The sequence below is a fragment of the Mustela lutreola genome, chromosome 5, assembly GCF_030435805.1.
Source record: "Mustela lutreola isolate mMusLut2 chromosome 5, mMusLut2.pri, whole genome shotgun sequence".
NCBI lineage: Eukaryota > Metazoa > Chordata > Mammalia > Carnivora > Mustelidae > Mustela > Mustela lutreola.
This window is the reverse complement of record NC_081294.1, coordinates 31,031,148-31,058,752: the sequence shown is the minus strand read 5'-3', so window position 1 is coordinate 31,058,752 and position 27,605 is coordinate 31,031,148. Positions and strand designations below refer to the sequence as shown.

The window sequence follows — 27,605 nt, the reverse complement described above, 5'->3', positions numbered from 1 at the left end:
GGCTCTGTGCTAGGTACGGAGCCTGCTTAAGTTTTTCTCCCTCTCTCTCTCTCTCTCTCTCTGCCCCCCCCACAACTTGCTCTCTGTCTCTCACATAAACAAATCTTAAAAAAAAGAAAAAAAGAAAGAAGACTATTTCATGAATAAGATTTCAATGTTTTAGAAATTCTCTCTTTAAAAAAGAATATAATGCTACTGGACTAATATAAAATGCTGTGGCTATAAAATATTAAAAGAGAATTGGAGCCACTTCAGCGGCACAGTTAAGCATCTGCCTTCGGCTCAGGTCATGATCTCAGAGTCCAGGAATCGAGCCCTGTGTCAGGCTCCCTGTTCAGTGGGGAATCTGTTTCTCCCTCTCCCTGTGCCCCTCTTCCCCACTCCTGCTCTCTCTCTCTCTCTTTCCCTCTCTCCCAAATAAATCAATAAATAAAGTCTTTTAAAAAGAGAGAGAGAATTGAATTGAACGTAATAATGGTTCTATACGACTTCTGGAATACTACTGTTAGCTGCTTGGTTGTTTTTTATAAATCTATCTATGGAATGAAGCAGTAATGTATAGCCTAAAAACTACCCCTTGGGAAATGTCAAAAGCAAACAGTAACATGGTTTTGAAAACTTTATGTAGTACTGACCCTCACTTGATTCTTATCAGGTTTGCTTTGTTTTGTTTCTTGCCTTGTTTCTATTATGATAAGGAACAATGTTTCTTCCTCTTTACATAAAACATCCTGACAACTTTGAACTGCAGTGTTCTTTCTCTTTTGTATAACTGTTCAATATATGTACTTCTCTTCCCAATAGCTACATATTTCATATGCTAATTTAATTTGTTTATTTTTGTTTCCCCTAGCCACAGTCAGAGTGGAAGTGGAGGTAAGCCACACACTTTTTTCAGCAGTTTCTTCAAGTCTTCATCATTTTTGTCTATATTAATGATGAGATGCTTTTGTTTGCAAATAATGAGGAGGATCTTAATATGGGTACCACTGGACTGGGCGCTAATGATTTGGATTCCACCCCTGCCCTGAGGTCACCCTGAGTGACCCTAAACAAGTCACTTCTTCTGAGTTTGTTGTCGGTCATAGGGTGACACTATTTCCAGTGTCCCCCGGGGCAAACTTGATTTATGCCAATTGTATGAGCACAGTTCATCCCCCTTCAATTTTAGAAGTATCCTTATTTGGATAATTTATATGGTTGGCTTAACATGACTCCTAAAGACTCCTCATATTCTCATCACTAAAATAAAGGTATTTTATTAATAACTCTCAGTGACAAAATTCTCATCCTAAAAGTCACATTTCAAGTTCTTTGTACATATTTCTGAACAGAGAAGGTACTCAATAAACTTTTTTAAATAAATATTTTTCAAATAGCAAGGATCCTGAGGGTTTACAACAAAGGGTTTAGCTCTTAAAATATCACCTTGATTAAATGAATCAGAGCTATTGCCAAATTTCAAAAATTCACCTTCATTTCTGTTTTTCTTCACTTATATCTTGATCAGTATTTTTCTGAATGTCCCCTCATTATTAATTAAATTTTTATCACTTTCTCCCTCTATTTATCTCTATTCCTATTCAGTTTTACTTTTTCTCATATTCTCCCCCATTCCTTTTATCTCCAATGCACAGTGCCCTTTATCTTCCTTCATATATTTATTAAATTTCACCTCTAAGAATTCCTTTATAAATAATCCACAAAACAATTTGCCTACTGCCTATGTGAGAGTGGGAAAATAAAGTTATTTTTTAAATTAAATGGTTGATAAGGAACAGGGATTTTTCTGGAGTTAAAGAAGGCAGATTTATCATCAAATTTTGAGTGATGGTTACATGGCCAAATTATAAAATTAACAGAAGATCTTTTCCTCCCACCATCCAAATGAAGGGATGTTCCCACCTCCCCCAGATGATGATATTTATGATGGGATTGAAGAGGAAGATGCTGATGATGGGTAAGAGTACTCAGTGATCTACTTTCTTGAAATTTTTTTACATACTGAAATTTAGTGTTGATTTCTGGTTAGAATAAAAAGCAAAAAACTGTGCTCCTTATTACAACGATCAATAATGATTTGAATGTTTAATTAGTAGCAGAAGTAAGTCAGAAAGTGTAATTGCACCACACTTCAGGTGAAGTAGTAGATTATTTGGAAGAACCTCAACAACTTTGTCAAAGGAAGTAAAATGAAAAAGAATGATCTGTTAGAGATTTTTTTTTTCAAACTTTTCCCAATCAGTTGTTTATCAATCAGTAATCTCTGGAGAGTTTATCAGTTGCATGGCTATCTCCTGTATAATAATCATACTTATAGGCAATCCAAATAAAAGGAAACCATTAGCTATTTGTGGCAAAACCAGTATTGAGGGGGTAGGGGGTAACGGGGCATCGGGCATTAAGGAGGGCACGTGATGCAATGAGCACAACTGATGAATCACTGAACTCCACCCCAGAAACTAGTAATACACTATATATTAACTGAATTGAAATTTAAAATAAAAATTAAAAAACAGTATTGGATGCTTAATTCTTTAGTTGTTTAAATTTTTGTATTGGCGTATTTTAAAATTTAAGATCTGTCACTTAATTTTAAACACAAAATAATGCAAAATTGATGTTTAATAAAACTTAATTTTGACTTAGCTTGCTATTCTAAAGCCAAGAGAAATTGCACTAAATTAAAAAATGTAACTTGCCTACTTACTACTTAACTAGTAGCGGCAGTATTCAAAGACCATGGCACCATCTTGTGAAATACAATGAGTCACTTGCTGCCTAAACGATCAATGCAGTATAATTACGAAAAATCTGAATGTCGCCCCAACGTCTTCACATTCCACTGATGATTCCATTCTGATCCGTGCCTGCATGCTCCTAAGCTCCACACTACAGGTTGAAGACAAGAGTAATTCGTGGTCCTGGGGGATTTTGAAGATGTTAAAGGGAAAAGATGACAGAAAGAAAAGTATACGAGAGAAACCTAAAGTCCTTGAGTCAGACAATAATGAAGGTTCATCGTAAGAGTCAACCAACCAAATTCAGTGCACAATAACTACACTAATGTGGATTTAATCAAATGCTACTAATATTTTATAACCAATAACCAAATTCCGACAGCCTTAAGTCACTTCAGTGTTATTTTCTCTTAGTCCTCTTAGCCTCTTTAACGGTATCATCCTTTACTCACTTATTTACAAAAGAGGAAGAGAAAGTATTCAAAAATTGTCATTTGCTTCAAAGATATATATTGCCTTCCCTATAAACATGCACAGATAACACACGTGTATGCACACACACACACACACACACCCCTTTACATACTCATAACACACTGCATTTCATAGAGCTTTTTTTTTTTTAAAGATTTTATCTATTTAATGGACAGAGAGATCACAAGTAGGCAGAGAGGCAGGCGGAGGCAGGCGGAGGCAGGCGGAGGCAGGCGGAGGCAGGCGGAGGCAGGCGGAGGCAGGCGGAGGCAGGCGGAGGCAGGCGGAGGCAGGCGGAGGCAGGCTCCCCACTGAGCAGAGAGCCTGATGCGGGGCTTGATCCCAGGACTCTGGGATCATGACCTGAGCCAAAGGCAGAGGCTTAACCCACTGAGCCACCCAGGCGCCCCCATAGAGCTTTTTTTTAATTGCAGCATCATTCATACCTAAAAGGTCACTATTTAATGCCACATTTTATTATGTAATATTTTGTAGTGACTCTCCTCCAAAATACACATTCTCTTTTAAAAATTAGTTTGCCAGAAATAAAGGACGCAATTGGAGTGTCTCCTCTCTAAATACAGTATTTAAAGTCTTTGTAGCTCCATAGAGTCTCCATACTTCACTAAAGCCTTTATCAAATATTAGTTCCACATCGACTTCCTCATTTTAAACTTTTCTGCAAGACCTAAAACCAGCCCTTAGTCAACAAGACACTCGAAATTATAAGTAAATATAACAAATCCTCTTTTTTTTTTTTTTAAACAATTCCTCTCTTGAGGCAACATTTCAGATGCTGACCTTACTTAGAAACAAAGGCAGGATTATTTTTGCTCCTTCAATTGCACACCTCCTAATTTTAATTTCCAATCATTTGAACTAATGACCTCTCACACCTTAGTGTAACTGTGCACCATTCTTCTAGTGATGTGTGTTTGTGTGTGTGTGTTTAAAGTTCAGGAAGTAATAAAAACAAAGGTCTTTTTCTGTTGCAACTAAATACCACAAAATCCTGATTTCAGATCACTTCTATTAATAAGCTCTCCCTGTCTGGTTTCACCGGATATTCCTCTCTTACTCACCATTCTCCTGTTAGTGAAAACAGGGTCATACGAAGAATCCTATGACCTTTGTTCATTTCAGCCCTCTATTTCTACTCCTTTAGGCAAATAAAATTTTCGACCTGAGCTATGCCGCAGTGGTTCTAAAACATTGAGCCCATTGAATTTACTCTGATGGGATAATATGCCCAAACTTCATAGAACAAATGTGAAAATATTGGTCAAATGCCTATGGGCAAAACCAACCATTGAATGCCTTGATTTGTGGCTTTTTTGGCTACCAGAGTTCAAAACAAAAAAAACAAAAACAAAAACTTGTGAAATTCCAAATTAATGGGCAGAAACTGAGACTCAGTGGAGAAATGGAGATGAGAAAGGAATGACCACGAGCCAATTAATTAGCCTTCAGAAACCTTCAGGTTGTTGCTTGTTCACGCCTCTCCTAAATAAAAGGGCTCAATTCCTGTGTTTATATTGGTCTGATTATAATGTGTTCTCATTTCTTTCCAGTTTCCCTTCTCCTCCTAAACAATTGAGTAAGTAATAAAAACTAATTACATATTTTACATCTCATTTCTTGCAGATGGGGTAGTAGGAAAGCATTGGATATATTCATGGTATCTAGAGGAAAGCCTTGACTCTGAAAATATTAACCTGTGTAACCTTGTCAAACACTTCTCCTTGGGGGGGAGGAAGGGGGGCCACAGTTTCTCAACAGTTAAATAGTGAGAAGAGGAAAAATTTTAATATTGGGGGTTTTTAAAAGATTTTATTTATTCATTTGCCAGAGAGAGAGAGAGAGTACATACAGGGGGAGCAGCACACAGAAGGAGAAGCGGGCTCCATGGTGAGCAAGGACCCTCCCCCAATGCAGAACTCCATCCCAGGACCCTGGGATCATGACCTTAGGGGAAAGCAGACGCTTAATGAACTGAGCCACCCAGTGTCCCTAATATTGATGGTTTTTAAACAGTTCACCCCATGGAGAAAGGAGTGAAAGGACAAAGGAACTATGGAGAGAGGAACAAGTGGGCAGGGATAGACAGTGATATTTCTCATGTCTCCTCTACCCCAATTCAGTCAAGCCTGATCTATTGGGCTTCTGCATAAGGATTTCTAAAAATGTACCAGATTGTATGACACCAAGGCCCTTCTAAATCTAAATTTCTTTGATTTTTTTAAATGTATAATTTATATTGTATTTGGAAATTTTTCCACTGTTAAATGTAAAACAGTTTCTTCTTTGTACCATTTTGATCAGCTTATTTTTTTTTTTATCCCTGCTGAGACAGACCTTTCAAAAATTCTTCTTAAATTGACTTTGAACCAAATAAAATGTCTCACAAGAATATTCAGGGGCGGGACGCCTGGGTGGCTCAGTTGGTTAAGCAGCTGCCTTCGGCTCAGGTCATGATCCTAGCGTCCTGGGATCGAGTCCTACATCAGGCTCCTTGCTCCACAGGGAGCCTGCTTCTCCCTCTGACTCTGCCTTCCACTCTGTCTGCCTGTGCTCGCTCTCGCTCGCTCTCTCTCTGACAAATAAATAAATAAAATCTTTAAAAAAAAAAAAAGAATATTCAGGGGCATTCAAAAAGTTTGAATTTGTAAATAAATTGAAAGAGAAAAATGAACACACAGATAATCTATTCTTCCAGACTCTTTATCATTTTCAGTTATCAGTTTGAAAATACATAAGGCACTAATCAAATTAATTAATAACTGATGAAGATTTTATATCTTAATCTATAATTTTCAAAAAGTATTCAAGAAACTTAGTTCCACAAGGAGTAGGTATAAAGTGAAACAAATGTGATCAGTTAATTAAAAAAAAAAAAGTGGTTATTTGTTTTAATTTTCTTTTATTTTCAAGTGTCTTTTATGTACATATGTATGAAATAGTAATTTTTCCCATTCTGGAAACCAGTGATATGACATATTTTTTCTAATATTAATGACAGGTTCTTCACATAGCTATGAAATTAATTACATGAGTTGGGGGGAGAATGTACATACACAGACATACATGTATGTAATATAAATATACACATACATATGTACTCTCTCTATATTTATACAGAGAGAGAGAGAGAGATTCTTAAAGGAAATTAAATTCTTGCCTCTAGCAGAGAGCATTTAAACTTTCTATGATAATCATTCCTTAAAACATTTGTACTCTCTTCAACTCATTTCAGCCTAATTTGTTGTGGAGCAACTTAACAGGTGCAGACAGGAAGCAATTCTCCTGACTTTATTAACAAGAGGTCTACGGGTGTCTACCGGTTGGGAAAGCCATTGTACCGCTTAAAGGCATAGTCACTTTTCCTCCAACAGTGATTCTCAGTACCTGCTGGGACCAGACATGCCTTATTACTAGAAATATTCTTCTCATTTTAAGGTGGTACCACATCTAATATTACTGTAAGTTAAAAATTAATGAGAGACAGATCAGTGAATAAAAGAGAATGATAGATAGGTAGACAGACATAGACATAGAAAGGCACAGACATATAAATAAAATAATGTATATTACCAGAGCATCCCAAATCCCCTAAGAATCAATCTCTACTGCCTATTGCCAATGGCCGGTAATGCTGATTTTTTTGTCAGCATTCATCCCATGTGTGGATCTTCAAATAATCTCAGTCACTAGTTTGGGAGACTTATCCTGATAATGTTAGTTATAATCATGACCACTGGCTTTTTTGAGGGAAATTTAGCAGAAGCATCCAGGCAGAGAAAACCTCTCCCCTTCAAGGAGCAGACAATGCTTCCAGAAGAAATGTACAGAGACCCAAGAAAAACTGATTTTCTTGTCCTTGAAACAATTTTTATATTAAAAACATCATCAGATGCTCATATCAAAATTCAAACTATAAGTTTTCAACGTTTGACATTTTGCCTTTTGTTAGACGTGGGAGATGAAGTTTACGATGATGTGGATGCATCAGATTTCCCTGCTCCACCGCCAGAGCTGATGTAAGTCAAATGTTCCCATTTTGAGGTAAAATCCGACTGCTAGTAGAACTTTTTTTTTAACCGCAGCGTCGTATCTAAAAGCTCACAATCCAATGCCACATTTTATTATATAATATTTTATAGTGGCTACCCTTCAAAACACACATTCTCTTTTAAAAATCAGTTTGCCAGAGTTAAAGGACACAATTTGGAATATCTTTTCCCTAAATACAGTACTTAAAGTCTTGGACACTCAATAGAGTCTCTATACTTCACTAAAGTCTTCATAAAATGTTAATTCCTCATAGAATTCCTCATTTTAAACTCTTCTGTGAGACCTAAAACCAACACTCCGTAAACAAGACACGCAACATTGTAAGTACACACAACAAATCCAAAAAAGAAAATTCAAATAGAATAAACCCCCAAAGGTTTGTGCATATTATGTTCGATCCAGTTCAGTCTATCGTCTCTCTGATCCGAGCTCTAAAGTTTCAGCCGGGCTTGTGGGTGGAAAGCCTTGATCCTGACCTGCCCCCGCCTCCACATTCTCCCCTCCGTTGCCAGTCTCCCTCCTCCTCCCCCTCTCTCCTGCATTCTGTTCCTTGTCCTCTGATTATTCTCTGCCCGGTGACTCACTGATGTGATCATTCATTTATTCATTCATATACTCATTCACTGGGAAAATATTTGAGAGACTGATCACAACTGATCTCACTGATTCATCTCCTCTTTATTTTTACCCTTTTGCCGAAAGCTTTTTTGGTCTTGAATTCACTTCTTAGTTTATATCTCAGCTTTCACCTACCTTCTTCAAATCTCTTCTGTCCTCCACAAGATTTTTTCCTTTTATGAAATAAAAGATGATTTTTGTTTTGAAAGGACTTTATTATGTCTCTTTTCCACAAAAGCATCAGATTCTCAAAGTCTCCATTCAAATTAAAAAAAAAAAAAAAGTGAGAAGTGAATAGTGACATTCTTCAGCTCACCTAGGGTTTCGATTTAATTTCAGGCTAAAACTGTATGAAAACCTGTTAAGATCAGTTAGTACAAAAGGAATACTTTTTGAAACCTCTTTTGAAATAGAAAATAACATGGTAAGATGCTTTTTTTATATTTCAATAAGCAAGTGAGATGAGCTGATCCATACAGTGTATAAAAACAAGAATACTTCTGTAGCTTTCTCAGGAAAAAAGGTAAATAAAAAGACCTTGAGCTTGGTTAGTTCAAGGAAGAAAGTGACATAGATGAGCGATAATATGCTGTGTCTTCTGAGCAATACTACAAAAATGCATGCGTGCTTATCTACTTAGTATTTATTTTTTACCAACACTGTTAATTTTACTGAACAAGAGAAAATATCAAGATCAAAGAAACCGAAGGGGGAATATGCTATCATTTCTATGTGAAGATCGAGTTCTACAGGCACAACAAGCAAGAAAAATAAAAAGAGAATCATTCTCCTTTTTTCTGAAAGGAAAACCTAATCTTCAGTTAATATGTTAGGTTTGAAAATTCCTCACCATTGGGAGTCACTTCTATCCCTGACATTTTTTAATGCATTTTTCTGTGTTTTCTATTACTGTAGAAATGTCACCCTATTCCATTAAACAGCTCTCTGGAAACCCAGTTACACACTGGATCTTTTCTTCAAGTCGAATAAACCCCAGCTGATTAAACTTTATGTGATATGTACCGTTTTCTTTGCTGCTGCTTATTTTCAGAGCTTAAGACTATGTTATGTTCTCTAATGTAATATTGTTTTTAACTAAAACTAAATTTCAATAAGTCATTTTCTAAGAGAGCTCTTGGGCCATTTTTAACATGCACATATATCCTGATAGTTCCAAAGCACTAATTTGGGACAGCAAATCCACCAGTGCCCAGAGCACCGCGACACGGGAGGTACTGAGGAAGGCTGCAGAAACCAAGGCAGGACGTTGTGCTAATTTATTTCACAGTAAATGAATGAATTCTAAGATTCAAACCTTAGGAATCAAATATCTTGAATATATCAGTCACAAACAGAACTTCACTGTAGGTAACCTAGAGAAAAATGAACATCTGTGTTTAGAACTTTTCGTATTCACAAAAATTCTGATTTTTAAAATTCTCTTCTTCAGAGACATCCAGCCTTTCCCTAACATCCACATTCAACCCTAGCAAATGTTCCTTAACCTTGGTTGCAAATTAGTATTATCTGTGGAGCCTTAAAATATATATATGTCGGTATCTAGACCCCACTCAGTCTAATTAATTAGAGTGTATTTAATTTAATTAGAATTTCTAGGAATTAGACAAAGTACTTTTTAAAAACTTCCCAGGTGATCTTATATATGGTCAGGCTGAGGAATTACTGTCGTAGGCTTATTCTTACAACCATTGGCATCAGCCCAGTTCATGTCTATGAGAGAAAGTGCTACCCTGGCTTCATTTTAAGTAGATGTGAAAACATGACATATAGATAAACTTCTCAAGCCATAAAAATCAATTTAAAAAAAATTGTTCTCTTTCAAAAATCCTTTTCTATGATAGTGGCCAAGCCACTTAATTATCTAGGAAGGTTTGAAAAATGCAGAGAGGTTGACAACAGGTGGATTGAATCATATGAAACCTCTGATATGTAACCTTGTTCACACTGTACCTTAGTAATTTTTCATGGCTCAGCATAGTAAATAACTACTTATTCCATTTTAACTCATAATCTGTATTCTTTTGAAGAATCTCTTCTGTGTTATAAAATATTATCACTTATTACAGGGAATGTACTAGATTTCTAAGAAAAGATTTTAATTAAAAACAAAATTTAACAAAATTGTAATTTTAGGAATGACGTCTCTATTGTATGCTGTTCTTTTTAAACTAAACTAAATGCTGTTTTATGTGTGTTCTGTCATCTCAGTCAAGGAGCCAAGGCTAAGACAGAAGAAAAAGACCCCAAGAAGTTAAAAAAGCAGGAAAAAGAAGAGAAAGACTTCAGGAAAAAATTTAAAGTATGTCATATTTAAATATCAGACAAAGTTCAAAGTGCTAATGAAAAAAAAAACGATTTTTAAGTACCAAAATGCACATATTAAAAGTGTAATTATCCGTTATCAGTTATCCATCCTAACTCCTTTATTTTCTATATAATTTTCTTTACATTTGTATCTATTCCTTTAACAAATTAAGCAAGCTCTCTTGCATGCATAATATATATACTGCAATAATCATTTAAACTTAGCTGTTCTTTGAACTTTAATAATAAGATAATCTAAAAATAGAATGGATTTAAAAATATATATGTGTATATGTACCAATACATATACATACACGGGAAAATTATTCAGCTATGAAAAAGAAGGAAATCTTGCCACTTGTGACAACATGAGTGGCCCCTGAGGGTATTATGCTAAGTGAAGTAAGTCAAATTGAGGAAGACGAATATTCTATATATCACCTATATGTGGAATCTTAAAAAGCCAAGCTCACAGAAGCAAAGTAAAATGAGAGTTACCAGAGGCTGGAGTGGGGGACATGGAGATGTTGGTCAAAGGTACAAACTTCCAGTTATAAGATGAAAAAGCTTTAGGGGTCTAATGTACAGCATGGTCATTATGGTTAGCAATATTCTAATTAATATATACTTGAAAGTCATAAAGAGAGTAAATCTTAAATGTTCTCACCACAAAAAGAAGTGGAAATTATGTGAGGTGTTGGAGGTGTTAGCTAAAGATTTGATGGTAATCATTTTATAATATATGGGTATATCAAATCAACACATGGACACCTTAAATTTTAAAAAACATTTTTAATTTTTAAAATTGTGATTGTATTAGGTCGGTGAGATTATGAATGGTTTTGCCTCACAATTTTTTCTTTAATGTTTTTACATTTTTTTTTTAAACAAGGAACTATTCATGGAGCAAAGGCTTTCTTAGTAAATCTGTCACTCAGGGAATTAATTTAATAGTATACATCAATCAATCAATCAATCATATAAATGTTTTTCTTTATTTTTCCAGTATGATGGCGAAATTAGAGTCCTGTATTCGACCAAAGTTGCACCTTCCTTTACTTCCAAAAGGTGGGGCACCAGAGATCTGCAGGTGAAGCCTGGTGAATCTCTTGAAGTTATACAAAGCACTGATGATACAAAAGTTCTCTGCAGAAATGAAGAAGGAAAATGTAAGTCACTCCTTCCTTTTTGTCATCCCCGGTCGCCCCTGTTTTATTAACCTTGTTTTGTTTATGCTTTATGAATTGTGGCATACATTAAGAAACTAGAGATCGTGCTTCATGGAAATCAATGTTATTTTATTTGAGTCCCTTTTCATCTCCCACCTGCTGTATTTGGCACTGTGGTGCCAAGTTCATGCCAAATTTGTACTTCTCAAAATGCCAATCCACAGACCACCAGCATCAGAAAACCCTTTGTGTATTAAAATCACAGTTGCCTGGACCCGCCCTGAGCATGCTGAGTCATGAGTTCTGGGGAGCCAGACAGAATCTGTGACCCTCACTTCTTCTCTGGCTTATTCTTGGGTACACCAGAGGGAGAAGCAGTGTGCTGAAGGAGTGAGTGGCTCTGGCTCGGGTCTGGTTTTGAGATTATATAGCGCACGGCACATCTAGAATTTCCAGTCTTCCTACCTTGCAGACTGACTTGTTTTCAGTTCATACTCGGATACGCTTCATACACTGTAGTCTTCCTAATGAATATAAGAGAGTCTCCTGTCTTCTTTGATTTTGTGGGCTATTGAAACAGACAGAGGGACATCTTTTCCCTTTTGAAAAGGAAGCTTATTTCACTTAAAGACCAGGGAAGGGTAATTCAAAAGTATGCTTCCTCTATTTATTTTTTAATTTAATTTAATTCCAGTGTTGTTAATGTGCAGTGTTACATTAGTTCCAGGTTGTAAAATATAGGGAGTCGCCACTCGCTACACCCCCACACCCCCCAGGATACACCCCAAGTGCATGCCTTCTTACCACGTCATATTCCATGGGTTTACAAGAGAGTCCCTGTCTCTTTGACTTTATCAGCTATTATAACCCACAGATGGAAATGTTCTTGTCAGGTTTTAAAAGGAAGCTTATTTTACTTAAAGTCCAAGGAACAGCCATTCAAAATTACATGTCCTTTATTTAAAAGCAAAGACTCAGTGTGGCTGCCCCCCTATCAGCTTGGTTAGTCTGTGTGGAAAACATGAACTCTGAGTCGAATTTTAATGACAGGAAGGTGACTCAGGGACAGGAACTGAAATGGGAGTTTTAAGAATAAAACCGGTGACTCAAGGTTGGGGAAATGGATCTAAAGTTATCATGGAGGAGGTGTGGTTGGCTTTTAAAAGGAGAAAATGAAATGTGGGTACAAAGGATAAAAGACACGAGTGGTGTAGTATTAAGGCTCAAAGGTCACAGTAGCTAATGTGTAAACAGTGCTCCAGCAGACAAAGAAAGCCCCCGTTCAGACTAGCAGATGTGAGGATGTACCCCAAGGAATAGCTTTACATGCAGAAGAACTCCATGCATTAAAAGGTCATTAAAAATATTAAAAAGTTTAAAAATTCAAAAAGTTTTAAATAGGTTATGATTAATATACCAGATTGAATATTTACACAAGGACTATGATAATAATGTGAAGAAATTCTCATGGCACGATAATAAGAGAAATAAGAAACCTGCTTCATGTGGGATAGGATTTATAGCCCTGGTAAAAAAAAATTATACAAATAAGAAACTAAGGGACACCGCTGATAGCGGCTGATTGAGGTGATGAGCCTAAATGAACCTGTTTTCTTTCCTCTGGTTTCCAAATTATATCACATTTCTGACAAGAGAGAATTGTCCGAGGACTTGCCCTGTGGCCCTTTCTCTGGGGCACAAGCTTCAGACCTATCTTGCCATGCTGTCCTGAGAGTCTTATCTTTTGCAACCAATCCCATGTAAAGTCATGCCTCACAACTCCAACATACACACCCATCGCAGGGGAATCTTGTACAAAGTGCCGATTCTCATTCAGCGGGTCTGAGGTGAGGTATAACGTTCTGCATTTTCCCAAGCTGCCAGGGAATGGATACTGCTGGCGCAATGAACATACTCTTGTGTAACAAGGGTCCAAATGGCTTCATCAACAACCTGTATGGATATAGATGAGCAGGAAGAAGCAGCTCCAGAAACGGAAATGTGGAGGAGACTTATCTTTCTAGAAGCCAGAGACTCTTAAGCATGAGACAAACAGGAACTACTCAGGGATGATTCCGTAATGTGCTATCATTTCCTACTTGGACATCAGTAATTCTGAATACTCTTATGAATACTGGAGGGCTCCTGCCCTCTTAGAATTTATCATCTCTTGAAACTGAGAAGGGCAAACGTGTAAAATGCTGATAGGTCACAAGCAAAGGCTCCATGTAACTTCTGTCATTTTTTTGTGGTGCAACACCAATGCACTTTACAATTCCCAAGCTCACAGATAACTAATTCACGTCATAGGTGGTTTGGAGACCATCTCAAACAGAATGGAAACCTGATGATTCTATCAGCAGTGCTTGTGTAACTGTTGTTTTTTATTTAAAGACTCTTTGGACTGGGCTTTGTCTCAGCTTCTGCATTTAGGGAGTGATTCTGGGAATCTTATGAGCAAATGGAAAAGGAGACAGGAAAGGAAAGGCAGTCAACAAAGCCTTGCTATGGAAAAAGTTGCCACTTAGGTAATTGCAGCTTATACCAGCTGAGAACTCAGAGTGGCAGTGTTATCACATCCAATGAGAAACAAATTGGGGTATTGTTACACCAACGCCTGTCCATGCGGATTTGAAGTCTACTCCTGGGCAGGGGGCGAGCCATTTGGGATACTGAGCAAGGTGATGAAGAGCTCTGGAAGCCAGAGAAAATTGATCAGTTAAAAAAAAAAAAAATTGCAAGTGTTTTCCTTTGGAAGTTGGGTGAACCAAAAGGCACTGACATGTAGGGGTGGAGGTCTATGGGAAGACCACCTAGAGCATCTGCTGTTGCCTTTCATGTTGAGCTTTATTCCAAAATGTAATTATCATGTCTGCTTTATTTCACTTTTATTTTGCCAAATAGCCTGCTTTTCTTAATTTTTCTAAACCTCCTGCTTATTCCTTTCTTGAACTGGACCCTTGGCATTCTTAGTTTCCCTAATCTCTGATCCATTACTCAGGTGACTTCGATAGGATTTGGGAGGATTGTTGTGTGCATTTAACCCTCTTGAATCTAGATTTTTGCAATAGCCTTTCAAATGATATGTCTACCTTACCCTTGTTCTCAGCCAATCTACCTGCCACACTGTTACTCAACTATTATTTTTTAAAAACACAAATATTAGGCGCCTGGGTGGCTCAGTGGGTTAAGCCACTGCCTTCAGCTCAGGTCATGATCTCAGGGGTCCTGGAATCGAGTCCCGCATCGGGCTCTCTGCTCAGCAGGGAGTCTGCTTCCTCCTCTCTCTCTCTGCCTGCCTCTCTGTCTACTTGTGATCTTTCTCTGTCAAATAAATAAATAAAATCTTTTTAAAAATAAATAAATAAATAAATAAAAACACAAATATTATCTCTAGGCTATTATATAAAACCCTATAGATTTAGCCTCAAACCCATCAATTATCCTATGGGCAACCACCACTCCAAAATATATACTACTGACTTGTCATTCCCTGAGTAAATTATGCTATTTCATCCTTCTATGCTGTTTTATTCTACTTCTAATGCCCATAATTGTCTAGTAAAAAACAATCCAGTTGGGACGCCTGGGTGGCTCAGTTGGTTGGACGACTGCCTTCAGCTCAGGTCATGATCCCGGAGTCCCGGGATTGAGTCCCGCATTGGGCTCCCAGCTCCTTGGGGAGTCTGCTTCTCCCTCTGACCTTCTCCTTGCTCATGCTCTCTCTCACTCTCTCTCTCTCTCAAATAAATAAATAAAATCTTAAAAAAAAAAATCCAGTTGTCATCTAAAATTAGAAACACACCCATTCCCTACTCCCCAGTCACCCATCACAATTTATCTCTCAGGCCACACCATGCTACTACTTTTGTCCTTCTAATTGTCCTTCCTGTTTTATCAATTATTCATATTAGACCCTGAGCTGGAGAGTAAATTCACTGAAATGTTGTCAACATTGTACTGCCAATCCTCCCACGGTACCTGGCACCTTGTTCGGGGCTTACTGAATTGAATGTAACAATTTGGAGATTGCAGTTGGAGAACCAGATGAAAGTCTGATATATAGACATGCATAAGAAGAAGTCTGCAGAGGAGTTTAACTTGTTAGGAGACAGAAGTTCTCTGTCTTGGTGTTAGTGATGTGGTTTGCTTGTGTATCATGTAGGAGGCTTTAAATCTTTCAGTTCCTTATTTCTACATCTGTATAGCTGTGAAGGCATTTGCGACCCAACACCATCGTAACCTTAACATCTTCCTTACTTTCCATTCATTAATCTATCAAAGAAAAGAAAGCATAGTTTATAAACTTAATTTGGAATGGTAGAAATTAGAAGAGAAAGTATTAACAACAATCTCTTCCCATTATGGAGTTGAGTACAAGCCACCCTTACAAGCATTATCACATTTGATCAATTATCCCACTGGCTTGTGGAAACACATATCGAAGAGGCATTAAAATCTTAAGTATGTATTTCTGGCACATTCCCAAATGTTTAGAATTTCTCTTTAATATTTGAGTGTATTCCACAACTCAATGTCTCATAAGCTATATGTTTCCCCACCTCCTGTAGGAAAATTTTCACAAAAAGTGTGGAAGGAGACATGAACTGAATTATATATGGTTAAAATGTTCTCTATTTTCTTTGGGCATCAAGGAAAGGGAATTTCAAATATAGTTTGGATTTTCTCAAATCCAATTAATCATTTCTTTGCTTAAATAATTCTGTTTTCAATTTTAAAACAGCAGATGCTCACTGAAGAAAATTTTCTAAATTCAGAAACTTCAAAGTCCCTGGATTTGAAGCCCTAGAAATCAGGAGAGAGGGACAGAGAGAAAGAAGACAAGGAGAGAGAACATTTTTATAACACGAGGCTAATAATTTATATTTAGTTTTATACACTGTGTTTTATTTTTTTCTTTCTGTAATATTATGAGCATGTCCCTTTGATGTCAGGCATTGTTTCACTTGCATGGGTAAGTCTGTGCAACATGATATTATTGTTTTTAACTGCATGAGGCCAAATTGAGTAAACTGAACTTCATTTCTGGACTTAGCTCACAACAAATGAAATAATAAAGAAATAACAAAAGCTGTCATTTTTATTAAGAAATTTGAAAATATCACAACAAAGATATTTTCCACTTTTCCAAAGATGATTTTTGTGTTTCCTTCATAATTTTGTATTCATGACTCCCTTCTTAAGGGTCAGTTAGTACTAAGAACTGGCACACGTGGGGGTTGGGTGTTACTTTCTTAATTAGCTCTATCCCACCACATATTTAAAAACACTTGTTTCAAGCCACTTTGTTCTGCTGTATGAATATGAAGTTTCCAAATAATCGTTTCATATTAGGTGTGAGAACCCCTTATGAGTCAGCACCCACAGTAAACATGGTGCCCATTCTACATAGCATGGGGCCACAATGACTTTTTTGCTTATTTCATTGTATTTTTCATTAATACTCCTTATGATGGATATACATGGAACACTCAAGCAAAGAGATCATTTTTCTACTGCAAAAAATGGGGGTGCCTGGGTGGCTTAGTGGGTTAAAGCCTCTGTCTTCGGCTCAGGTCATGATCCCAGGGTCCTGGGATCAAGCATGGGGCTCTCTGCTCAGCAGGGAGCCTGCTTCCTCCTCTCTCTCTGCCTGCCTCTCTGCCTCCTTGTGATCTCTGTCTGTCAAATAAATAAATAAAATCTTTTAAAAAAATGTTATTTCTAGGAACTATAAGGGAAAGATCATAGAAAATATAAAAATTCATAGTGGGTCACTTTTTTCAACACTGTCATGAATCAATCATGCTTTTAATCAAATGAAGTTTTAGAGATTTTTAAAGGTACTAGACAGTGAAACCCAGGCTGTATTAAAAGTCATTAATCCTAGGGCGCCTGGGTAGCTCAGTGGATTAAGCCTCTGCCTTTGGCTCAGGTCATGATCTCAGGGTCCTGGGATTGAGCCCCATTTCGGGCTCTCTGCTCAGCATGGAGCCTGCTTCCCCCTCTCTCTTTGCCTGCCTCTCTGCCCTACCTGTGATCTCTCTCTCTGTCAAATAAATAAATATAAATCTTTTTTTAAAAGTCATTAATGCTGTAAAAATGCTATATAATAATAATTTTATAGCTAATGAGTCCCAAATTATAACATCATTTCAGGAAATTAATATAAAGCAGTACAGTACCATCCCACACTGCATCTCCTTGATACATTTTTCTTAAGTAATATTCATAATCATTCATATTTATGTAGCTCAGACACAGAAGCAACAGTCACAGCAGAGCATTCAATGGAAAGAAAAGCCATTCCTTAGAGCTCTGGAACAACCAAGACATAGGAGGAAATGTAATAGGGGTTTGAGAACCTAAAAAATATTTTTATAATTAATTTTGTGAAGACAGGTTATTAAGCTGTTTATCATAGTTATTAACTTCGGTCATGTAAACGACTGTTTAATGCTTAATTACTACAGACAGTTCTTTATCCAGGTCTACACAATTTTAGCATACACGAGTTCTTAAAAGATTACCTAAAAGCAAAGGAAAATAAAAACCTTTAATTTCCAAAAATGGTGATTATATTCTCTTTGTTTTGTTCTTTATTTCTTTAAATTTCCTAAACACTTTCTTTAAAAAAGAACAAAACAGGAATATATTTGATACTGTCGTAAGTCCAGTCTCTGGCAATAGCTTTAATTTTGTATGTATTTCTCTAATTTTGTATCTTCTAATATTAGTTCAGAGACATTCCAAAGCCTGAACAGCTCACAGAGATTTCCTTCACTGTCAAAAGCTTCAGCTCCTCCATGTCATTACTTTTAAATTATTAACTTAAACATGAATATCTCATGGGAACACTTATTATTGTATTCTTTTATTTTCCAATTTGTTTTAAGAAAAAAAATGTAAAAAAAAAAAAAGTAACAAAAGCAGAGCCACCGTTTCTAACTAATAGAAACAAAAAGTTTGGACTATTACTGTCTATAGAGAAATGTTCACATTTTATTTTAGCTCCAAACACCAGGACAGGTAAAGATAGATTTCAGTTATTGGGACCATGACATGAAATTCACAGTTCGTTCTGAAAACTTGTTATCTGCATAGATTTTTCTCTTTTGAGAGACACACATAGAATTGAATTTTTTAGAGATGAGCTTATCCCCCTTTAAAAATTATGTTAAATTATGATATATACCTTAAATTTTTTAGAAGTCTGTTAACATGAAATGAATAAAAGAACTGTAGTATCAAAGGCAACCAAGGATATTAACTTTAGATGTTCTTACAGTAATAATTTTTGCTACTTTTGCCTTAACTGAAATAAAAAAGGAAGGTATAACAAGATCTAACTTCTCAGAGTCTGAGAAAAATATTACATTTTTGTGCTTTTATCATTTTGACACATGCTTCATTATTTCCATACTACAAGAATTCAGAGATAACTTTCAGTTTCCTTTTCCAAATAGGATTCTAATAAAATTTTCATTGAAAAGGGGTGAATTTCTTGATAAAATATTTCAGTGGAGGTTTTTTTTTCACTCTGGAATATTTCAAGGGAAAGTTCATTTTCTTAAGTTTCAATCTAGAGTTTCATTTGTATGATCCCACTTTTTTAAAAAAATGTTTTTGAATGTTAAATCAATGGCAATATGACATCATTCTGTTTATGTTAATATCATCTGTATTACTCTTTGCTATGTTTATAATTTTTTACACATTTACCCTAATAAAAATTAGATCTAAAGTGGACCAAGCTCAATAGATTGACTCTGAAAGAATTTAGAGGCTGTATTGACAAGGCAATGAAAGCTACTAATCTCAAGCATATAGTAGAGTTTAGGTGCTAACACAAAACTAATAATTCCAAAGACTAGTAATATTAATTAAATGTCAACAGAAATTTTCTCAAAAAAAAAAAAAAATAGTCTGGGGGCGCCTGAGTGGCTCAGTGGGTTAGGCCGCTGCCTTCGGCTCAGGTCGTGATCTCAGGGTCCTGGGATCGAGTCCCGCATGGGGCTCTCTGCTCAGCAGGGAGCCTGCTTCCCTCTCTCTCTCTCTCTCTGCCTGCCTCTCCATCTACTGTCAAATAAATAAATAAAATCTTAAAAAAAAATAGTCTGTATCTTTTCTTAGGATTGTTTTGCATAATAGGGGCAAAGATAAGGTGCTTAAAAAAAACTTTGCTTTTTTTGCATAAAGTATGGTCTACTTCCTACTTAACAGGAGAATCACTAGAATGCCTGCTGTGTGTTCTTCTAATAATGATTTGTATCATGAAAGATGAAAATGCACATGTCGACACTCTGTCAAATGGCAAAAGCAGTATGGAAGACCTTCCACGCTAAACTTGAGAACTATTTTGAGACCATTTAGAATGCATACTCCCCCAAGGAATTGCAAGATTGCTGATCTGCAAGGGGAGTTGAACAATTTCGACTCTATTCAATATAATAACATTTTAAAACTTAAGTCTTTGATCTGATGGTATTTGAAATACCTACATACAAACTATTTTTCTATTTAGAGAAACTATAAATTCTTCCTAGGACAGGGTCACATGGGTAACACTATGAAGAAATAGAGTAGAATTTGGAAAAGCCCTGTGCTACTACATGCAGTAGCTTGGAGAAGAAGATAAATTGTTTATCTTTAAGGGGAAAGCTCATAAATGGAGGAAAAGAGACTTGTAGGAGAGAGAGAGAAAAAAATAGAAAAGGAAAAGAAAGGGGAGAAAAGTGGACATGAATAAGAAAAATAGGTCGTATTTGGAAATAGAGTTATTCAGTATACTATATCACATTATATCAAAGCACATTACATTAGATATTCAATTCTATTTCACTTTCTTAAAAGAAACAGTAAAGATTATTCAAATCTGTACTATTAATAAAATTTCCTTTCTTTTTTTTTTTTTCATAGATGGTTATGTCCTTCGGAGTTACTTGGTGGACAAGTAAGTTCATTTTCTTCTACTAATAATAAAGAGTATTATGTAATCCTTTAAGAAAGATTCCTAATATCATCTAAATAATATAATCTACTAAACTGTCATAAATAAATTTAAAAACAATTGCTATACTAATATCAGTGTGGTACTAACCATCATAAAGTTAAGGTTTTCATAAAGTGTCACTCTTAAATAAACAAGAACTCTTCTCGTTCGTGAGTATACAGTTCATAGTCATAAACATTCATTTGAGACAGACATAGCAAAATTGGAGACAGGGGAGAACCACTAACACTTTCATTAAAATGTTGCCTTTCACTTACTGATAAATGCGGTTGGTTGAATTGAATTAATCAGGGACCGATTAATGTCTACACAGTAGGTACTAATGTCACTTGTTAGTAATTTGACCCCAACTGAGGGCTTTTCTTTATTAGGCATAGTAGAGTATTAAGTTGCCCTTTGGTAGCATGCCAGAATAAAGATTGTCATCAATGATTCTCCTATTCTTATGAATAAGACGTTGTCACAGTCTGGTACTAGTGTTCTATGAGAGTTCCCCTCAGACATTATAAGATTCTGTTCCAAGTATATCAGTGCACAAAGTGAACTCCATTATCAGGTGCATATGCCAACATAAAGATTTACAGAATTCTGCATAATAAAAAAATCAAGGAAGATTCACAAACCGCATCCATGAAAAACCTGACACCCATCAGAAAGAGACATATCAATGCTAATGCTTTGTCAGGAAACTAGTAAAGAGTGAAAAGAAAAATAATTAGAATACTTTTCTTTTTCTCAGAGCATTAATCACAATGGTAGGCAAGCACTTCTCTATTTTATGAAAGATACTAATTTCAAGGAACGACTATGTGGCAAGTAATCTTCATCAGCGATTATTAGAGGATGAGGAAGAGAGAAGTTAGAGAGTATAGTCTAAGTAATTATTGGTTCACCATCTGTTGAAGTGATTACTTAGCAAGTGTTTATTGAATAGATGATAGGAAAATCTGTCCTTTTTGCATTCGTATCAGATTTCCATTAGCTAAGGATTCCCTTAATCTCAGAGAAAGGATCCAAACAGAAGACAGAGGAAGCCTACAGCATCTGCCATAGTTGGCAGCAACTGGGAGGGCTTGCTGCTGTTTCCATGACAAAAGCAGAGATAGTACAGGGACCAAAAGTGAGTCTGGTCAAGGTGACAGTCACCTTACATTTCTGAACTTTGAAACTGTGTTCTACATTTCAAGCCTATATTTGCATTTACAATACTTCCTATTTTAATTACTTGTATATCTTTCTCTCCTCCATTAGATTATAAGATTCTTGAAATTGAAGCTTGCATTTTACCCATGTTTATATCTCCTCGTACATAGGAAGGACTTATTAGGTGTATAGAACAGAATATTTTACAAAGATTTGGGACCAAGTACAACCAAAATGTGTAAAAGTAGCCAGAACTATTATTATGCATCAGCCTATAACCATAAATATTTTTAGAATTATATAACATAAGAATCACCATGCTAATCATATCTTGGCTACTCATTTTGAAACTAATATTTATGTATTTTATAATTAATATTTATAAATTATTAGAAATGCAAAAATGATGCACTCATTTTTTAGGTCAAAATTATTCTATTTCTTTTTTTTATATTATTCTTAGAGAATTAGGTTAAATGAATGAAAGATGGTGTAGATGAATACAAAATTTCTTCCCACTTATAAATTCACATTTAACTTCTCACCTTTAAATGTTTAATTATGTCATATAAGATCATATTACTAACTTTTTAATCTAGAGATTGCCTTAATGTTAAGAACATATTTTCTTTTAAAAAAATTATTTTCTACATTTACAGTGATGGAGAGATCTACGATGACATTGCTGATGGTAAGTCCCACATGGCACCCACCATTGAGAACAATAACAGTGAATTTACTGTTCTTATAAATACTAAAAATAGCTTGCTGGATTAATTAGAGCTTTTCAATCTGATCAGAATTTGAATCACTTGAAAATGTTAGGAAAGGTAAATGCTCTGGTATAATTTAAGAAATTATTTTTGCACACGACCGGAAATCAAGGAAGAATCTTGTTTATTTTCTCTGAAAACAAAAGTACGAAAATAATGTGAACTTTTTATTTTACCATTAATCTTAATACAAATAACTTTCATCCTTTAAAATATGTATACTTGACCTACTAATTGGTCAAATAACTTTCATCCTTTAAAATATGTATACTTGACCAATTAGTAGGTCAAGTATACATATTTTAATTCATAACCTGTAATACTAATATTCTTTTAGCATCACATATTTATAAATTACAATCTTTAAAAAATTAATCTCAACTGAAGTGATGCATAGAATTACTCATGTGGCCTTTTAGTTTCCTTTTAAACTTATGATTCTTACTGATATTTAACAACTTCAATCTAATTTAGAAAACTACCAAAAAATACATTTAATTAAGTGCCAGATAAAATAATTCTGAGTCTCATTTTGATAAAAAATAAATCTGTCCAGGGCATCCGGGTGGCTCATTTGGTTAAGAGACTCCCGTAGGCTTAGGTCATGATCTTGAAATCCTAGGATCCAGTCCCACATGGGGGTCCCTGCTTGGGGGCAGGGGTTGGGGGGCAGTCTACTTCTCCCTCTGACCCTCCCCCATCTCCTGCTCTCTCTCTCTTCCTCTCTCAAATAAATAAATAAAAACTTAAAAAAAAAAAGAATAAATCTGTCCAGAACTTTGTTAGAATTATATACTGAACAATGTAAAGTAAATCCATATATGGTCTTCCATGTAACTACTTTTCACAAAATGAGCCAATTCTACCTTTTTCTACATTTTTTTTTAACCCTAAACTAGGTGAGTGTGAATTACCCACATTTCTAGCCTTGGAAAGCTTAGAAGGTATGTGTTTTGTATAACTCTATTGAAATTTGTATTTTTTTTTTCAGGTTGCATCTATGACAATGACTAGGTCTCAGCCTTGTTCATTCCGCTCTGTTCATTTGATACCAAAATGAAGTCTGAATTTTAATTGACATGGGATTGGATATCATAGAAAATGGATGCATGCAACTACCTATTACCATTCGCTATAAAACTCTGATTAAGAAGTTTTAAAACTGTGGACTAGAAAATGATCTTAACATCTTGAGAGACTGCATCAGTGAGCTGTAAGAATTATGAAATATTCCATTTCTGGTTCAGCTACAGTTATGAAGGAACTTCTTGTAGACCATCAGGAGACAACCTCCCCTCTCTAAAAAGAAAGAAAAAATTAGGAAGAAATGACTGTGTTGTCTAAAGAAATATGAGGAGGAAGAATAAAGAAATATAAGGAAGAAAATATTAAAACATTCCACAAGATAGAAAACTATCGTTTGAACCTCTAATTGTGATTGTCTCTTATAGTCTTTATTCAAATCCTCTATCTTTAAAAGGGCACAACTGTCTCCTCTCTTGCTGGTGGGATCAATGTTCTAAAAATTACAGTGGCAGCAGAGTTTGTGTATAAAGATTGTCCCTGTTTGTTAATTGTGAATATATGTTAATTATTTGATGAGAATGTATGCATTTTAGTACACACACTTCAGATTAAAACTGTAGAAGAGTCAAAAATCGGTTTTCTTTTTGCAGACTCATCCACTAACAGTCGAATTATGTGCTCTGTTTAAAGTACTGTTGGAACTAGAGTAGATAGGAATGAGGTCTACCCTAAAATTATGAAGAATGGAAGATGGACTTTGAAATTAATTAGGCTTTAATGGCACCTCTTCACTATGAAGACTCTTTTGAAAGTTTTTGCTCTTCAATTACTTCTGTGGAATTTTTTTTAAACCACTTTACTGGAAAGTTGGCCTAGTGTTTGGACTAGAATGTTTCCTACTCATACATACTCTTTCCCAAAGCACCTCCAAACAAAATATGAAGCATTTGGAATTAAGAACACTAAACAAAATGCTACAAAATGCAAGACTCCTAACACCCAAGAAAATAGCATGTTAGGTAATTTTTTCTCAACTTCCAAAATCGGCAAATCCTAAAGCTGGCTCTACTACCAACGAACCATGATATGATATTTGGTGAACTAGTTTCCTCATCTGCAAATTACAGGATTAGATGAAATCAGTTTTTCCCAAAAATTTTATGACCAGTTACCTCAAACTTTTATAATCCTCCCCAACCCCAAATCCTGTATTTCAGAAGCCTTTGTGTATTTTTAAAACTCATTGATTAAATAATGATTAATGTATTTTCTGTATTTTAATATTTCAAAGTCTCATTGGAGCTTCTGAAGAGTGGCCCCACTGAATTGAAATCATTTCAAATCATTGTAACCTCAGCCTTCATATGGGTAATTTCCATATGGGGTGTTAAATTTTGAAAATAGATCAGAAAGAAAGACAAATAAAAGACAGGATGGAAGGAAGGAAGGAAGGAAGGAAAGAAAAAAAGGAAGGAAGGAAGGAAGAAAGAGAGAGAAAGGATATAAAGAGAAAGAAAGAAAGAGCCTTCAACCTTTATTGTTCAATTTATAGAGTCAGCAAGTCTGAAGCTCCACATTAGAAACCAATGATGTCCAAGTCCCCCTCCAATTATGAAATACTTTGATGTCTACTTTTTGATAGGATAAACCAGTATATGCTCAGTATATGATGAAATTATTTTAATAGATAAATTACATGGTTCAAAAGTGTTTTTTTTATTAAATTTGGCAGCAAATATACATAATACACTGACAGTATATCTCCAGTTATTTTTTTCTCATTGAAAATAACATAAATTCAATATAATATCAGTTTTTGAAATTCCAAATTAAACCAGGAAACTATATTAGAGTTTTGGGTTATACACCAAGAAACAGACATATACAATGCCTACAAAAGAGATATATAATAGATAATCATCTTAATATAAAAGGCATATTTGACATGTTAATTTTAATATATTAAGTATTATTTCTGCTGTAGTTTAATGTATAGAATTTTGTCATGTGAGAAGAGCTACAAATAAATAATATCTTTAGCAGATAACTTTGCTGCCTACTTCATCAAGGAATTGAGGTCCTCAACCTTTCTCTCCCATAATTTGATACCACATCTACAGTCTTTAAGCCCAATCATTCCTGTTTTTGCTTCATCCTCAGAGGATGGAGTACCTCCTGTTTAAGACTAAACCTTCCAGTAGTGTGCCTGATGCTTTTCTTCCGATTTTGAATGAAATTGAAAAAACCAAGCACAAGTCCCTTCAACTTCCAACAATGTTCAACCTCAACCCATGTTCAGACATTATCCCAGGGAATAAGATACCACTCCTCAAAGCCATAACCTTTATCCAGTTTCTTCTTTCTTTCTCTGAAGTCTTCTTCCTTCACAGTTAACTAATTCTCTCTCACTCACAAAGACCCTGCCCAACTTTTCCTCCTTTCTCTTCCTCTCTTCCTCTTCTTTAACTTCTTCCATTGTGCAGACTTCCTCCTCTGGACTTACAAACATACTGAAGTTCTTCTCATTCAAAAAAACAAGAGAAAACCTTGCCTTGAATCCAAACATCTCTACATCAACTACAACCAATTTCTTTTCTTTTTCTTTTTTTTAAGATTGTATTCATTTATTTTCCCAGACAGAGACCCAAAGTAGGCAGAGAGGCAGAGAGAGAGAGGGGGAAGCAGGCTCCCTGCTGAGCCGAGAGCCCCATGTGGGGCTTGATCCCAAGACCTGAGATCATGCATGACCTGAGCCAAAGGCAGAGGCGTAACCCACTGAGCCATCCGGGTGCCCCCCAGTTTCTATCTTCTATCTTTCTTTTCTCATCCCATTGTCTGAAAACGGTAGGGTGCATTTGACAACCAGGAGAATACTAGCCTCACAGACCCCCAGCTTTGGGAGGTTTAACTCACCAAAGGTCCTGCCTTCTACACTCTGAAACCCATTTCCACAGCTGTGCCAACACCAGGCTTCCCACAGACTGCTCCCAGCCAATGACCAAGCATGGCAGTCCTGTTCTTGAAAGGTAAAGAAGCCCTCAGGTGGCAGCTGTGGTTTGAAATCTCTCCAACTACCTAGCAGAAACTTCCTTAACCTGCATAGTACTCTGAGATGCCTCTTCCCAACATTCCTCCCTCCCCTCTTCATTAGGGTCCGACTCCCCTTGCTCTCTGACGGCTCCTCCGACTTTCCCTGGCTCCCTCCTCATTTCTTCTCACGCACACATTTTTCCACTTTTTTGCAACATCAGCCACTTCCGATGGGAAATCAGATGAAGCACGGACCACCCTATAGCTCTCCACCTTGCCAATAACAAGGGGTATTTTTGTGGGGGTGAGTGATGGACAAACCTCAGTTATTGTCTAGGACAGCCAGATTGCATTTATGTTAGAAACGCCAAATGCCCCCAAAAGGTCTAGCAGGAAAAGGTCTAGCAGGAATAGGATCCTAAAAAACTAAGGCTGCTGCACACGAACTACTCAGCATCTGATGGGAGGCAAATACCATGGCCTGGAATAGAAATTTAAAGTCAAATCATGGTTGGGAATTTGCCCAGCTGAGAATAATATTCAATAGCTAATACAAGGCTATTTGTGGACAGGTTCTTAGTAGCAAAGAAGACGGAAATACCTCCTGTCGCCACCTTATCTCAGTTCTTAGAAACAGATGTTTGAAATGATGTAATATTTTTCAAAAACTTCAGTTAAGTTGATGAAGAATTATATTCAGGCATGTGAACTATCTCTTCCCTTTCAAACTCATGACCTTACACATGCCGTCAGATATGGAAGCTTGACTCTCCATCACCTCCCTGGGAGTGGTACTAGAGGTAAGATTTTTTAAGGTAGGATGAAATTTGGATTATTGTTCTTTAATTAATATGATATGCGTGTTAGAGCTTTGCCCTATATGGGAGAAGCTGTGTTAAGAAAGAAACTGAAATGCTGTTGCCACCCACATGCCCCAGGGGACCGGAGGTTTGTGTTTTTTGTGGTTTTTTTATTTTTGTTTTTGTGTTGTTCTGTTTTTGGTTTCTTGTCTTTAGTATGTATAGATCTAAAAGAGGTGCAGTAAGGTATCATGGTTACTAACCTCCAAGATCTAAATAAGAGTACGGAACTAGAAAACCAAAACCACAAGGTATTAAAAATTTTTGTGCGTTTGTCTAGAAGAGAAACAACAGAAAAAAATCTCTCCTATTGGTAACATAACTGTAGAAATAGACATACTTAGGAGGTATCTTAAGTTGGG

The 27,605-nt window shown here is 36.0% G+C and overlaps 1 protein-coding gene across 5 annotated transcripts in view; it reads left to right on the top strand.

Annotated features, from left to right (window-relative positions):
* Positions 1–25,400, top strand: part of FYB1 (FYN binding protein 1) — a 154,293-nt gene extending 128,893 nt beyond the window's left edge. For 3 of the 5 annotated variants that reach the window (XM_059173851.1, XM_059173849.1, XM_059173850.1), the window contains 10 exons: positions 854–876; positions 1,894–1,960; positions 2,886–3,023; positions 4,787–4,812; positions 7,186–7,252; positions 10,134–10,224; positions 11,236–11,398; positions 20,318–20,351; positions 22,214–22,245; positions 23,319–25,400. In XM_059173851.1, coding sequence (XP_059029834.1) covers positions 854–876; positions 1,894–1,960; positions 2,886–3,023; positions 4,787–4,812; positions 7,186–7,252; positions 10,134–10,224; positions 11,236–11,398; positions 20,318–20,351; positions 22,214–22,245; positions 23,319–23,341 — 664 coding nt within the window. In that variant the 3' untranslated portion in view covers positions 23,342–25,400. The remainder of the gene's footprint in view (positions 1–853; positions 877–1,893; positions 1,961–2,885; positions 3,024–4,786; positions 4,813–7,185; positions 7,253–10,133; positions 10,225–11,235; positions 11,399–20,317; positions 20,352–22,213; positions 22,246–23,318) is intronic. The other 2 variants (XM_059173852.1, XM_059173853.1) reach the window with 2 other exon arrangements.
* Positions 25,401–27,605: the final 2,205 nt, after the last annotated feature.